Source organism: Pygocentrus nattereri, chromosome 17, assembly GCF_015220715.1.
Source record: "Pygocentrus nattereri isolate fPygNat1 chromosome 17, fPygNat1.pri, whole genome shotgun sequence".
NCBI classification, from domain to species: Eukaryota; Metazoa; Chordata; class Actinopteri; order Characiformes; family Serrasalmidae; genus Pygocentrus; species Pygocentrus nattereri.
Genome location: NC_051227.1, coordinates 4,709,953 through 4,723,691, shown reverse-complemented (window position 1 = coordinate 4,723,691; position 13,739 = coordinate 4,709,953). Strand labels below are relative to the sequence as shown.

General features: G+C 43.2%; 1 protein-coding gene across 1 annotated transcript; it reads right to left on the bottom strand.

Moving 5' to 3' along the window:
• Positions 1–1,097: 1,097 nt before the first annotated feature.
• Positions 1,098–8,962, bottom strand: fzd4 (frizzled class receptor 4). Its single transcript, XM_017683967.2, has 2 exons — positions 8,557–8,962; positions 1,098–4,309 (listed from the first exon to the last, which is right to left on the bottom strand). The coding sequence occupies exons 1-2, from the start codon at positions 8,824–8,826 to the stop codon at positions 2,972–2,974; spliced, it is 1,608 nt and encodes a 535-aa protein (XP_017539456.1). The 5' UTR covers positions 8,827–8,962; the 3' UTR covers positions 1,098–2,971.
• Between the last annotated feature and the right edge of the window lie 4,777 nt (positions 8,963–13,739).

The window sequence follows — 13,739 nt, the reverse complement described above, 5'->3', positions numbered from 1 at the left end:
TTTGGACACATCTTGACATTTAGCACATTAAACATTAAACACCCTGGACAGGTCGCCAGTCCATCACAGGGCACCATATGACCACTGCTGACCAATTATTATTATTATTATTATTATTAGGAAGGTGAACCATTCTCAGCACTGCAGTGGCACTGACATTGTAAGGACATGGTCATCTGCATCTATACACTTCACCTTGCTCAAGGAATCCCCTTTTACTTCTTTTGGCTTTTCCCTCATGTTTTGCTTTGTACTAGTAGTGAATCTGTAGTTTTACATTTTAATTTTGTAGATTTATACTCAGAAGATGAGAAGTCTTCTGAAAATGAAAGCACCCCCTCTGCGGAGTTCACCCAGTGCCTAAATATATGACCACTCAGTAAACTTCTTGAATGCTCAGTAGAGAAATGATCTCAGAAAACAGGGACTGAATGAATGTATTTGCCATTGGAAATTCCTGCTTCAGGCTGAGATGCTGTTCACTATACATTCACTTTCAGCAGTTTGGGATATTTCGGTTTTGTAAATCTGAATTATTCTTTCTCTTTGTAGTGTACTTTTTTTCTATAAATTATTATCTTGGTCTCAGTAGTATTTTGCCTCTGACTTGTCTTAGTGTCAGCAGTATTTGACCTCTGACTTGTTTTAGTGTCAGTAGTATTTGACCTCTGACTTGTCTTAGTGTCAGTAGTATTTTACCTCTGATTTGTCTTGGTCTCAGTAGTATTTGTACTCTGACTTGTCTTAGTGTCAGTAGTATTTGTACTCTGACTTGTCTTAGTGTCAGTAGTATCTGTACTCTGACTTGTCTTAGTGTCAGTAGTATCTGTACTCTGACTTGTCATGGTCTCAATAGTATCTGTACTCTGACTTGTCTTGGTCTCAATAGTATCTGTACTCTGACTTGTCTTGGTCTCAATAGTATCTGTACTCTGACTTGTCTTGGTCTCAATAGTATCTGTACTCTGACTTGTCTGACTGTATTTGCATTTGAAAAAAATGGCCCCCATATGCACACACACACACACACACACACACGCACGCTCACACACACACACACACACACACACACACACACACACACACACACACACACACAGTGTTGAAAATCTAAGTTTAATTTCTCTTCATCTGATACAAAAGCATTCTTAAATAACAAACTTGTTTTTTAGATTTTTTGACATTTTTACAAAGATAAATTAGCATTTTATAATACATTAATGACAACAATAAAAACTACAAACACCATTTTTACTGTACAGATTCATCCAGAAGATCTTCAGGAAGTGTGTGTGTGTGTGAGGCACTTCAGGAAGTGTCTGTGTGTATGTGTGTGTGAGGCACTTCAGGATGTGTGTGTTTGTGCATGTGTGAGAAGCACTTCAGGAAGTGTGTGTGTGTGTGAGGCACTTTAATCATGTAAAAATAGAATTCTTCAGCGCTGCATACATTCACTTCTCAACGGCAACGATTGTCTTGCAGAAACATGACAAATAAAACAGTGTGTGTTGTGTGTAAGTGTGTAACAACAGGACTGAACTCTGAAACACTGAACCAGGCAGGATTCTATACTCCTAAACCACCCAAATCAGGTATGGTTCTATAAACCTAAATCAAGCAGGATTCTAGAACTGGATAATGGTCAGGGTTCAGGAGTCCTAATACAGAAAAGAAAAAGATGGTTGTTCCAGTGTTCTTTAGTAAAGAAAACTGTTATATGTAGAACCATGCAGACTCATAGAACCCTTCACATGATTAAAAGGTTCTTTGCATCATGAAAAGGTTCATTAGATGATGGAGAATGTGCCATACATGGTTCTTTTATAGAACCTTTTAAAAGAGTTCTATATAGCACCAAAATCAAGGCTTCTTCTATTGTTTCAATGTCAAGCTTTCATCTCGCCATGGGTTTTTTGAGTGTTCAGTGATTTATATAGGATAATTTCTTCACTACGGAACCCTTGAAAACCATCCTTTTTAAGAGTGTAGAATATCAAAAGAGGGGTTGGGTTCTAGAATCCTAAATCAAGTAGAATTCTCGGATCCTAAAATGGATCCTAAACCAGACTGATGTTTTAGAATGCCAAATAAGGTAAGATACTAGACCCCTAAACCACCTTAAGGTTCTAGAATCCTAAATCATGCTGTATTGTAGAGTTCTAAAACAGCCAGGGTTCAAGGCTGGGTCCAAAAAGAATACTGAAAGAAGGTTAGTCCTAAATCAAGATTCTAGAATTCATAAGTGGACTGGGTTCCAGAATTCTTGAAGCAGGATTCTGGAATACTAAATGAAGCAATGAACCAGATTATTAAATGAGGCAGGGCTTTGGAACGTTAAAACAGACATGGTTCTTTAACACTAAACCAGGCAGGGTGAAAGAGTAGTAATAGGGGCAAGGTTCTAGAATCCTGACCCACCAGGGTTCTAGCTGCCAGTCCAGACGCTCACTAAAAAAACAAACAAACAGGACAAGAAAAAGACCAGACAGCCGTGTCTCAATGCGAGGTAAACAGTGCTGTTTGCTGAGGACTGAAAAAAGTACATTTCCCAGGTGTCTTTGCTGCATTACCACAGTGTTAAAGCAACAGAAGGGTCGGGTTGGTTAAAGCAGAACCCTCCCCACTGCCGCCCGCTGCACTCCACTCCACAGAACCACTGCTGAGTTTCTACAGCTCCACCGTCCAGTGTAAAAATCATCAGGTCAAATTTCTCGGCATAGCAATGACTGAGGAGCTGATTATGCTACATGAGTTTCTGTCCTGAGAGAGAGGGAAAGGGGGGATTGGGCTGTGGTTGCAATACGTTTCCACAAGGTGGAGCTACTGTCCTTCTAATGTTACTCTCCTGCTCTGCTCTTCCTTCACTTGTGTTTTTGTTCCTTGCTCTTTCTTTGAGTTTTGTTTATTGGATGCTTTCCCTAATTTTCTACCCTCCTTCATCTTTTCCCCCCACTCTCACTCTTTCTGTCTTTCAAACCACAGTCTCATTGCCCTTGCCAGGTTTGGCCCAACCCTCGCTGCTCTGGTGTGTACGGGCACTCCTGCGAGAGTGCAACAGGCGCAGCGAGCAGCGCTGCCAGGTGTGCAGAGTTTTGGCAGACCACACCCACATGCCACAGGTGATTCCCACCAGCAGGGACATGAAAATCCTCAGCATTTCGGCCGCCATGTAGGAGTCCCGTGCAGTCTGGTGGAAATCGGCCCAGTTGGAGATTTGGTAGAAGTAGCAGGCAATGACGCAGGTGGCAGGCACCGTGTAGAGGACAGAGAAGACACCGATTTTCACCATCAGCCGCTCCAGCTTGTCCGTCTTTGTCCCATCCTTCTGCAGGTTGGAGCGTATCTTGAAGAGCGCCACCAGCCCCGCTGCAATAAACAGTGTCCCAATCACTAGGTAGGTGAACAGTGGTGCAACCACGAAACCTGTTAGGGCATCTAGGTTTTGGTTCCCAACATAGCAAAGTCCAGTCAGGTCATCCGCATCCACCAGCCGCATGATCAGGATGACTATGGTCTTGATGGCTGGGATCGCCCAGGCTGCAATGTGGAAGTAGGAACTGTGCATCTCTATGGCTTCATGACCCCACTTGAGTCCAGCTGCTAGGAACCAGGTTAGCGTGAGAATGACCCACCAGATAGAGCTGGCCATGCCGAAAAAATAAGCCAAGAGGAAGACCACAGCACAGCCCGTGTTCTTCAGACCCTCTTGCGCAAGAACAGGTACGGCTGCCTCATCCAAATCACAGGATATCCGCTCCCGGCCAGCAGTCAGCCGCACCAGGAAGGCCACGCTGTAGACGTTGTAGCACATGCTGAGGAACATGATGGGCCGCTCCGGGTAGGAAAAGCGAGCAGAGTCCAGGAGGAAGGTCAGCACCGTGAAAGAAGTGGAGACAAAGCACAGCACAGCCCACACAGCCATCCACACATCTGTGAACAACTTGGCTTGCCGACGGTACAGCCCGGCATCATATCCACACTGCAGGATGCAACTACCACTCCGCTTGGCCCAGGCAAACTGCTCCGGGCCACCACCACCCAGCGCCATGCACTCTTCCTCATGAGGGTGCAAGGTCCTTACAGCATGGAAAGGGCCATCATCCTCTGCCGGCCCCTCCATGCACATATGGTTCTGGTCGTTGGTGGGAGGGAAAAGGCTGCAGTTAAGCAGCTCCGGCCACACAAAGCCAAACTCCTGCAGCACGGGCAAACATTTCCTCTTCACTGCCAGGCACATGCTGCCGCACGGCCCGATGGTAACCGGAACCTTCTCCGTACACATGGGGGCGTACACCGCGCACAGGAAAAACTGAGGAGAAAGAGGAGAAAGAGAAAGCATATGAGTCACTATTTACAGGAAAAAGCTTGAAGAGAGAGTGAATACAGAGGTCACTCTGTGGTACATGTCAGGGTCACTGCTTACTGCATCTTTACTCTTCAACATCAGCACGTGAAGAAAAAAATAGTACTGTAATACTATTCTCCTCTTCCGGGAAGGCTGTTAGGATTTGATTGAGCATTAATGAGGTCATGTTGGATGGTCAGTTCTGGATAACTCCAACTCATCCCAGAGGTACTAGATGGCGCTTCATCACTCCAGAGAACACAGTTCCATTGCTCCTCAGCCCAATGCTGGGAGGGCTTTATACCCCTCTAGACCACACTTGGCTCTGGACACAGTGACCTTAGGCCCATATGTGGCTGCTCCATTCTATCGGTCAGTGCTTTTCTATGGACAATACACAAGCTGTATGGGTGCAGTAGCAAAGAACACTGTCACTGTGTACACATGATAAACAGACCCATATTTGCACAAACACAAAATGAAAAAGACATCAAGGCAAAAACACGAAGCGCAGCGATGATAACCTTGTTTACCTTTAGTGGTTTGCATATAAACAACGACCGAAGTGAAAGGCGAAACACGGAGCACAGAGTGACTAATAGTGTGTCTACAGTAAACAAGTGAAGGGAAAGTGTAACAACAACATGAGTGAAGCATCCTGTGTAGCACAGTGGATTTCTGCTCTGACTTCCACAACACTGCAACTTCTGCACCCTGTACAATCTCCCTGCAGCTCTGCATCACATCTGGTAAAGTTAACAGGCTTTCAGCACTACTGATTTCACTAGTGACTTTGTTTACTGCGCTACTGGATCAAGTTCACAGAGCTAAGAATGCTAATCACACTCCTGCATTGTTACTCTGAGTGGTCATTACGCGTGAGTTTTTACTGCAGTCATTCGTGGAACCAAACAATCATTACAGTACAGTAGTGTGTGTAAGAGTATGGTCAGCATTACTGCTGTCCCTTCTGCTCCTGTTTCTGCTGTATTAACTGGAACACTGTATGATCAAAAATTTATGAAAAAATATGATTGAGAGTAGGTCTTATATTGCTACATACTGCAATTATATTTCTACATATTGATATTATATTCCCAAATATTGCAAATATATAAATGCATATTGCAATTTTACCACTTGTTATATACCCCAATTATGGCAACATATATTGCTACATAACATGATTATATTGCCATATATTGCAAATATATTGCTACATATATGATTATATTACTACATACTGCAATTATATGTGTGCATATTTGTAATGTATTACAAATATATTGCTACATATATGATTATATTACTACATATTGCAATTATGTAGGTAATAATAGCCTAGACCGGGGTTGTAACAACTGTGGTTGTGGTTATATTGCTACATATCACTACTATACTGGAACACATTGCGATTATATTGCTATATACAGCAATTACATTGCTACACATAGTGAATACTTTGGTGCATATTGCTTATTGTACTTATTGTGATTAAATTACCCCATATTGCGATCATAATGCAACTGTAGTTGAAAGAAAACCTCATATCTCCAAAATGGTAACTTTACAGGAGAAGGAAAAAAACATACTGTACTTTTCATGAAAGTCAATGGAACCAGAATTTTTTTCCCATGTAATTTTGGGTTTCTTCTGTCAGACCATTCATCGTCAAATTTACATGCAATGTAAAGGGCGAGGGGTATTTTAAAATTATGAAATTATGTCAAAAACTGAAAAATGTAGACACAAAGTTTTGTCCCAACAGCAGCGATATTATGATTATGCTGCTGCATACTGGAATAGAACTGTGTATTTTAATTTAATTGTAATTATAATGTTTCATATTGCAGTTCTCTTGCTATATGTTGCATTCAAACTGATTATATTGCTGCTCATTGTGATTATACTCCCATATATTGCAATTGTTAAATGTTGAAATTGTATTGACAGATATTGTAGTTATATTGCTGCATATTATGATTATACATTCTCCGGCCACTTTATTAGGAAATAAAGTTAGTAAAAGGCTGGACCCCCTTTTGCCCTCAGAACTGCCTTCATTTTTCGTGACACACTTTCAACAAGGTGTTGGAAACGTTCCTCAGAGATTTTGGTTGGTTATTTGAGTTCCTGTTGCCTTTCTATCATCTGGAACCAGTCTGCCCATTCTCCTCTGACCTCTCACATCAACAAGGCATCTTCGTCCACACAACTGACCGCTCACTGGATATTTCCTCTTTTTCGGACCGTTCTCTGTAAACCCTAGAGATGGTTGTGTGTGAGAATCCCAGGAGATCAGCAGTTTCTGAAATACTCAGACCAGCCCGTCTGGCACCAACAACCACGCCACGTTCAAAGTCACTTAAATCCCCTTTCTTCCCCGTTCTGATGCTCGGCCTGCACTTCAGCAAGTTGTCTTGACCACCTCTACATGCCTAAATGCGTTGAGTTGCAGCCGTGTGATTGGCTGATTAGCTATTTGTGTTAACAAGCAATCGAACCTAATAAAGTGGCCGGTGAGTGTACTGCTACATGTTGCAATATTACTAAATGGTCGGTTGGATTGCTACATACTGCATTCGCACTATGTCTCGCAACAGATCATGACACCCTGAGGTAACAAGGTTAAAACATGCATTGTACTGACCAAAGCTACTTACCACTGTTGTGTTCATTTATTAGTGCTTATTTGCATATTGCAGCCTTTTGCAATGTCCAGTATGGTGATACAAATCAAGAAATGATATACTGTGCAGCCCTCAATCACAGCTGCAGACTGGTCAGATGTCTCGCAGTTGGAGAAACTGTGATTAAAGTGGAAAAATCACACCAGTCGAGGAGACGCAGAGCTCACAGCTGCACAGCAACACAGCAACCGCTTTACCTACAGAGTTTAACACGCGCTGAAAAACATACGGCAATAAAACGACCGGATTCGTGTGTACTTCATCGTTTCCACATGGACAGAGTGTAGGTCACTCATGTGGAAACGAGGAAGCACATCTGAATGACGCTCCCTCAGTGTGTCTGTTCAGCGCGCTGAGCAGAGGAAATGTCGGATTTTCACTGCGGTCATTCCTGACCACCGAGGGAAACTGTAACCCAAACATGCATACTTTTGTCCCCCCATCACTGCAGCGCCGCAGTGTTTTTAAGTATTGGCCCCCTGGCGAAGTGCCAACTGTAAGTCACTGCCTGCTCCCTTAGTTTAGACAGGAGTTCAGGTCTATAAACGTGTTGGTTCTTCACGATCTGCATTACAACAGCACGTATAAAGCAAACCTGACTTCCCTTCCTCTCCACACAGGGGCACCTTATTATTACATATAGGTACTTACATATATATAAAACACATATGGAGCTCTATATTATTACATATAGGTACTTATATAAAACACATATGGGGCTCCCTATTATTACATATGGGTATATAACATATATAGGGCATGTTATTAACGCATATAGGAACTTATATATGGAGCATATCATTATTACATACGGGTACTTACACATGCATAATGCATATGGGGCATATTATTAATATATATAACTACTTATATATAAACCTGACTTCCATTCCTCTCCACACAGGGGCACCTTATTATTACATATAGGTACTTACATATATATAAAACACATATGGAGCTCTATATTATTACATATAGGTACTTATATAAAACACATATGGGGCTCCTTATTATTACATATGGGTAAATAACATACATAGGGCATGTTATTAATGCATATAGGAACTTATATTTGGAGCATTATTACATACTGGTACTTACATATACATAATGCATATGAGGCATATTATTAATATATATAAATACTTATATATATATATTTATATATTTATATATATATATATATATATATATATATATATATATATATATATATATATATATAGAGGATATACACATATGGTGCACATATAGGCCATGCACATATGGATGTAACATACGGGACATGTTTTTAATACATATAGGTACTTATACATTAAACTTATGGAGCATATTTTTACATACAGGCACTTACATTCATATTTAATTCCATATGGGACCTTGTATTATTACATATAGGAACATATACATGTATATATGTGTGTATGTATGTATATGAGATGTAACGATGAGCCCACGTCCCGACTTGTTATGATAACGAGTCGCAGTGTGAGTGTTAGCGCGTGCAGCCCCCCCGCCTACCTTCAGCTGGCTGGAGCAGCCGTACTGTATTAACGGTGTGAAGGTCTGGAGCTGGAGCTCCGCGTCCGCCTGCAGCACGTTCCCCACCAGGTTGGGCATGCGCGTTTGGTTGTAGCCCAAATCCAAACACATGGCCATGCGGATGGGCTCGCAGCGCGCGTCCTCCTCCACGCCAAAGGCGCGCGCACGCCCCGCTACCAGCGCCAGCAGCGCGAGCAGCGCGGGCAGCAGCAGCGGCGGCGCGAGACCCGCAGGGGCAGCGCGAGCCATGAGGACGACCGGTCAGCACGAGGCAGAAACACAAACACCACACACCGCAAAAAAAAACAACTACCAAACAACAAACAAAATAAACCCCGAACTGTCCAGATCCCGCGCGCTGCGTGTAACAGCCTCCCCCCCGCGCGCTACTCTCGAAGAACTCCCAGAATCAGCGCTCGCGGTGGGCTGAGAGAAGGGAAGGGGGCGGGGCTGCTGACCAGGGGAAAGGGCTAGCCAATCGGATAAGAGAGAGAGAGAGAGTGAGAGAGAGAGAGAATGAAAAGAGAGAAGAGAAGAGAAGAGAAGAGAAGAGAAGAGAAGAGAAGAGAAGAGAAGAGAAGAGAAAAAGAGCAAAAATAAAGAGAGAGAAAGAGGGAGAATAAAGAGAGAAGGAGAAAGAGGGAGAATAAAGAGAGAGGGAGAAAGAGGGAGAATAAAGAGAGAGAGAGAGAGAGAGAAGAGAGAGAGAAAGGGAGAATAAAGAGAAAGAGAGGGAGAGAGAGAAAGGAAGAATAAAGAGAGAGAGAAGAGAATAAAGAGAGAGAGAGAACAGAAGTGAGAAAGAGTGAGAATAAAGAGAGAGAGAAGAGAAGAGAAGAGAGAAATAGTGAGAATAAAGAGAGAGAGAGAAAGAGTGAGAGAGAGAGAGATAGAGAGAGAGATAGAGAGAGAGAGAGAGAATGAAAAGAGAGAAGAGAAGAGAAGAGAAGAGAAGAGAGAAATAGTGAGAATAAAGAGAGAGAGAAAGAGTGAGAGAGAGAGATAGAGAGAGAGATAGAGAGAGAGAGAGAATGAAAAGAGAGAAGAGAAGAGAAGAGAAAAAGAGCAAAAATAAAGAGAGAGAAAGAGGGAGAATAAAGAGAGAGGGAGAAAGAGGGAGAATAAAGAGAGAGAGAGAGAGAGAGAGAAGAGAGAGAGAAAGAGGGAGAATAAAGAGAAAGAGAGGGAGAGAGAGAAAGGAAGAATAAAGAGAGAGAAGAGAATAAAGAGAGAGAGAGAACAGAAGTGAGAAAGAATGAGAATAAAGAGAGAGAGTGAGAGAGAGAGAGAGAGAGAGAGAGAGATAGAGACTCATTCCTTTAAAGGGGAAACAAATCCATCCTCAGCCTTCTTTACAGTGGTGGTGATGGGAACCAGGGGTCGCCATGACGACAACACAAATATAGACATTTTATTTACCATCCAGAACCACCAGAGAACCTATACGAGTCTTCTGAGTTTATATGGAATGTTGATGATGGAAAATAGCAGAAAATCTGGAATAATCCGTTTTCTTTTGGGACTATTTTGCCTCACAGCTCCCTGCATGTACCCCTCCACCATGAATGGAGTTTAAGTTCTCCAAACTATCGTAAAACAGCGTCTCAGTCATCAGGCAGTGAATTCAGAACCATTTACTGTAGGAACATTCTGTGAGGAGCTTTTAGAGGTGAACGTCTGGTTCCTATCACCACCACTGTGAACAGTTCTGACTCGGTAAGATTATCTAGAACAGAACGTTTCACACCAAAACCACTCTGAACGACCATTTAACTCCCCTTTAAAGCTCAGTCCACTTTAGGCCAGTGGGACTGGGGAGGAGGGGGGGGTCTTTTGCTGGAATGCCAACTCCTTTGTTTCTGTTTACTGTGTGTGCCGGGAGCCTGAGGGCCGCCCAGATCCGAGAGCAGATAACATCCAGAGTGACCTTTGACTCCCTTCGTGGGAGGACAGTCCACCAAGAGGCCAAGAGGATCTGCATCAACTGCCTTTAAACTATAAACATCACTGCACTTTTTAAAAAGATGTTCTTTGCATGGTGGAATGTGCTGTATAGGATTCTGTATAGGATCAAAAAGGGTTCTTTACGTTTATAACAATAACAATAGAAGAGCCTTTTTTGGTGTCTTATAGAACACATTCTCCATCAAAGCGTAGAACCATTTCTCTATGCAGAGAACCTCTTAAGCATGCACTTGGTTCTTAGATTGTTCAGAGCTCTATGTAGAACCATCTTATTAAGAGAGTAAATCTGTGAACATGGTTACGTTTAAGAGCAACATTTGGGTTTATAACATTATTGGGAAATTATTAGAACATTGGGTTCTACAAGAAGCACCGTCAAAATGTGTTCTGCTTTTCTTGATGACATCACTGTTCATCAGTGGGGTGGGGCAAAAGATATGAATCAATGATATCAATGATTCACCTTGTCCAATCACGGAGCCGCGAGCAGATACAGATTGTCAACCTAGATTAAAAGTGAAGAACGATTTTACCTTTGAACTTTGGTGTTGGTGAAGACTTTAGAGACAACCTGGGCCAGATAAGAATATCCCACTCGAAGCCTGGATCACCAAACTGAAGCTCTTATTTTAGACACACAAGTTCTTTGGTGTGCACATCACCAACAACCACGCTTGGACCCTCAACACCGCCTGCCTTGTCAAGAAAACCCAGCAGGGACCTCACTTCCTGTGAAGGATGAAGAGAGAAAGTCCCTCCTCACTACATTGTACAGGGGGCAGTAGAGAACGTCACGACTAGCTGCCTCATTTGCTGATTTGGGAACTGTTCCATCTCAGGACCCCTCAGCTGATTGTAAGGATAACTGAGAAGATCATCGGGGTGTCTTTACCCACCATCCACACCTCCTACCACAATCCTCCGGTACCATCGGCAGAAGGTACCAAAGGATCTGTTCCACCACCTCAAGACCCTGCAACATCTTCGTCCTCGAGTGGCTCAGATTACTGAATGCACTGATGCCTCCCAACATCCAACTGGACTAATTTAGATCCTCTTCAACATTCACCTGGACTAATCTAGACCCCTTAAAACATCAATCTGGACTAATCCATACCCTCTCCAACATTCATCTGGACTAATCTAGACCCTTTCCATCATCCACCTGGACTAAACTAGACTCTCTCCAACATCCACCTAGACTAATCTAGGTCCTTTTTAACATCCACCTAGACTAATCTAGGTCCTTTTTAACATCCACCTGGACTAATCTAGACCCTCTCCAACATCCACCTGGACTAATCTAAGCCCTTTAAGGCATCCAATTGGACTAATCTAGACCCTTTCCAACACATATTTTGATGGATTGGGCTGGAGGTTAGGTATCTGGCCCTGTGACCGGAAGGTTGCCGGTTCAAACACCCCAGTGCCGACAGTCCATGACTGAGGTGTCCTTGAGCAAGACACCTAACCCCCAGTTGCTCCCCGGGCGCCGTGGATAGGGCTGCCCACTGCTCCGGGCAACTGTGCTCACTGCCCCTAGTGTGTGTGTATTCACTAGTGTGTATGTGGTGTTTCACTTCACGGATGAGTTAAATGCGGAGGTGGAATTTCCCCGTTTGTGGGATTAAAAAAGTATCACTTAACTTAATCTAGACCCTCTCCAACATTCACCTGAACTAATCTAGACTCTCTCCAACATCCACCTGCACCAATCTAGTCCCTCTCCAACATCCAACTGGACTAATCTAGGCCCTAAAACACATCAACTTTCACTAATCGAGACCCTCTCAAACATTCACCTGAACTAATCTAGACTCTCTCCAACATCCACCTGCACCAATCTAGTCCCTCTCCAAAATACAACTGGACTAATCTAGGCCCTAAAACACATCCACTTTCACTAATCGAGACCCTCTCAAACATTCACCTGAACTAATCTGGACTCTCTCCAACATCCACCTGCACCAATCTAGTCCCTCTCCAAAATACAACTGGACTAATCTAGGCCCTAAAACACATCCACTTTCACTAATCGAGACCCTCTCAAACATTCACCTGAACTAATCTAGACTCTCTCCAACATCCACCTGCACCAATCTAGTCCCTCTCCAAAATACAACTGGACTAAACTAGGCCCTAAAACACATCCACTTGGACTAATCTCGACCCTTTCCAACACATACTTTGACTTATATAGACACTCTCCAATATTCACATGAACTAATATAGACTCTATCCAACACCCACCTGGACTAATCTAGACCCTTTCCAGCATCTACCTGGACTGATCTAGACTCCTTCCAACACATATCTTGACTAATCTAGACCCATTGCAACATCCACCTGCACCAATTGAGACCCTTTAACACATCCACATGAACTAGTCTACACCCTTTCCAGCATCCACCTGGACTAATCGAGACGCTGTCAAGCAGTCTGATCACACACTCCTTTATCATCACTGCATGCCTGCACTTTAAGTTCCTCAACTATCTAAATGCTCCCACGAGACTCAATCTTTCCATACAGTTTAAAGTCATAGTGTTGCACTAGTTACTACTTCCTTAACAAGTGCGTAACACTTGGAGAAGTTGAAGGGAAAAGAGGAAGCAGAAGATGGAAAGATGCATGGAGGCAATCAGATGAATCATGAGTTGGCCATTCAGAAGCCTGAAGACCCAAACAGAGGACAGGATATGCTGGAAGATCTGTGTGGTCACCAGTAGTAGTAGTAACAGACTTGATGGCACTTAATAACAATAATATGACCAGCGGCTAGGCTAACAGTGTGGCTGAGTGTAGCAGCAGGAGCAGGAGAGCTACATGACCTATGAGAACTTTGTGGAGCACGTTACTCGGCAGGCAGTTACACCTCTCAGTGTGTTTGTAGTAAACTTGCGCAGCAGCTGGTGGCTTGAATCGGAATGAAAACAGAGCGTATCTGAAAGAGAGGGATGAAAGACGAGTGTGGGCGCATGGCGGGAGGGGATGTAAATATGCACTGTTTCATAAGCAGTCACTGTGCTCGAGCACCGGCATGTTGCCATGGGGACACACTGCAAAGTTTATTTACATCAAACATAGTGTTGGGCAGCAGCTGCGTGTGTATAACACACACACACACACACACACACACACACACACACACACACACACACACACACACAAACACACACACAGTACATATGACACAC

Excerpts from the sequence above, each read along its gene's own strand:
- fzd4 (XM_017683967.2), bottom strand. The coding sequence starts at position 8,826 with ATGGCTCGCGCTGCCCCTGCGGGTCTCGCGCCGCCGCTGCTGCTGCCC. Across the intron at positions 4,310-8,556 it reads GCTGCTCCAGCCAGCTGAAG|TTTTTCCTGTGCGCGGTGTA; the intron begins GTAGGCGGGGGG and ends CTTTCTCCTCAG.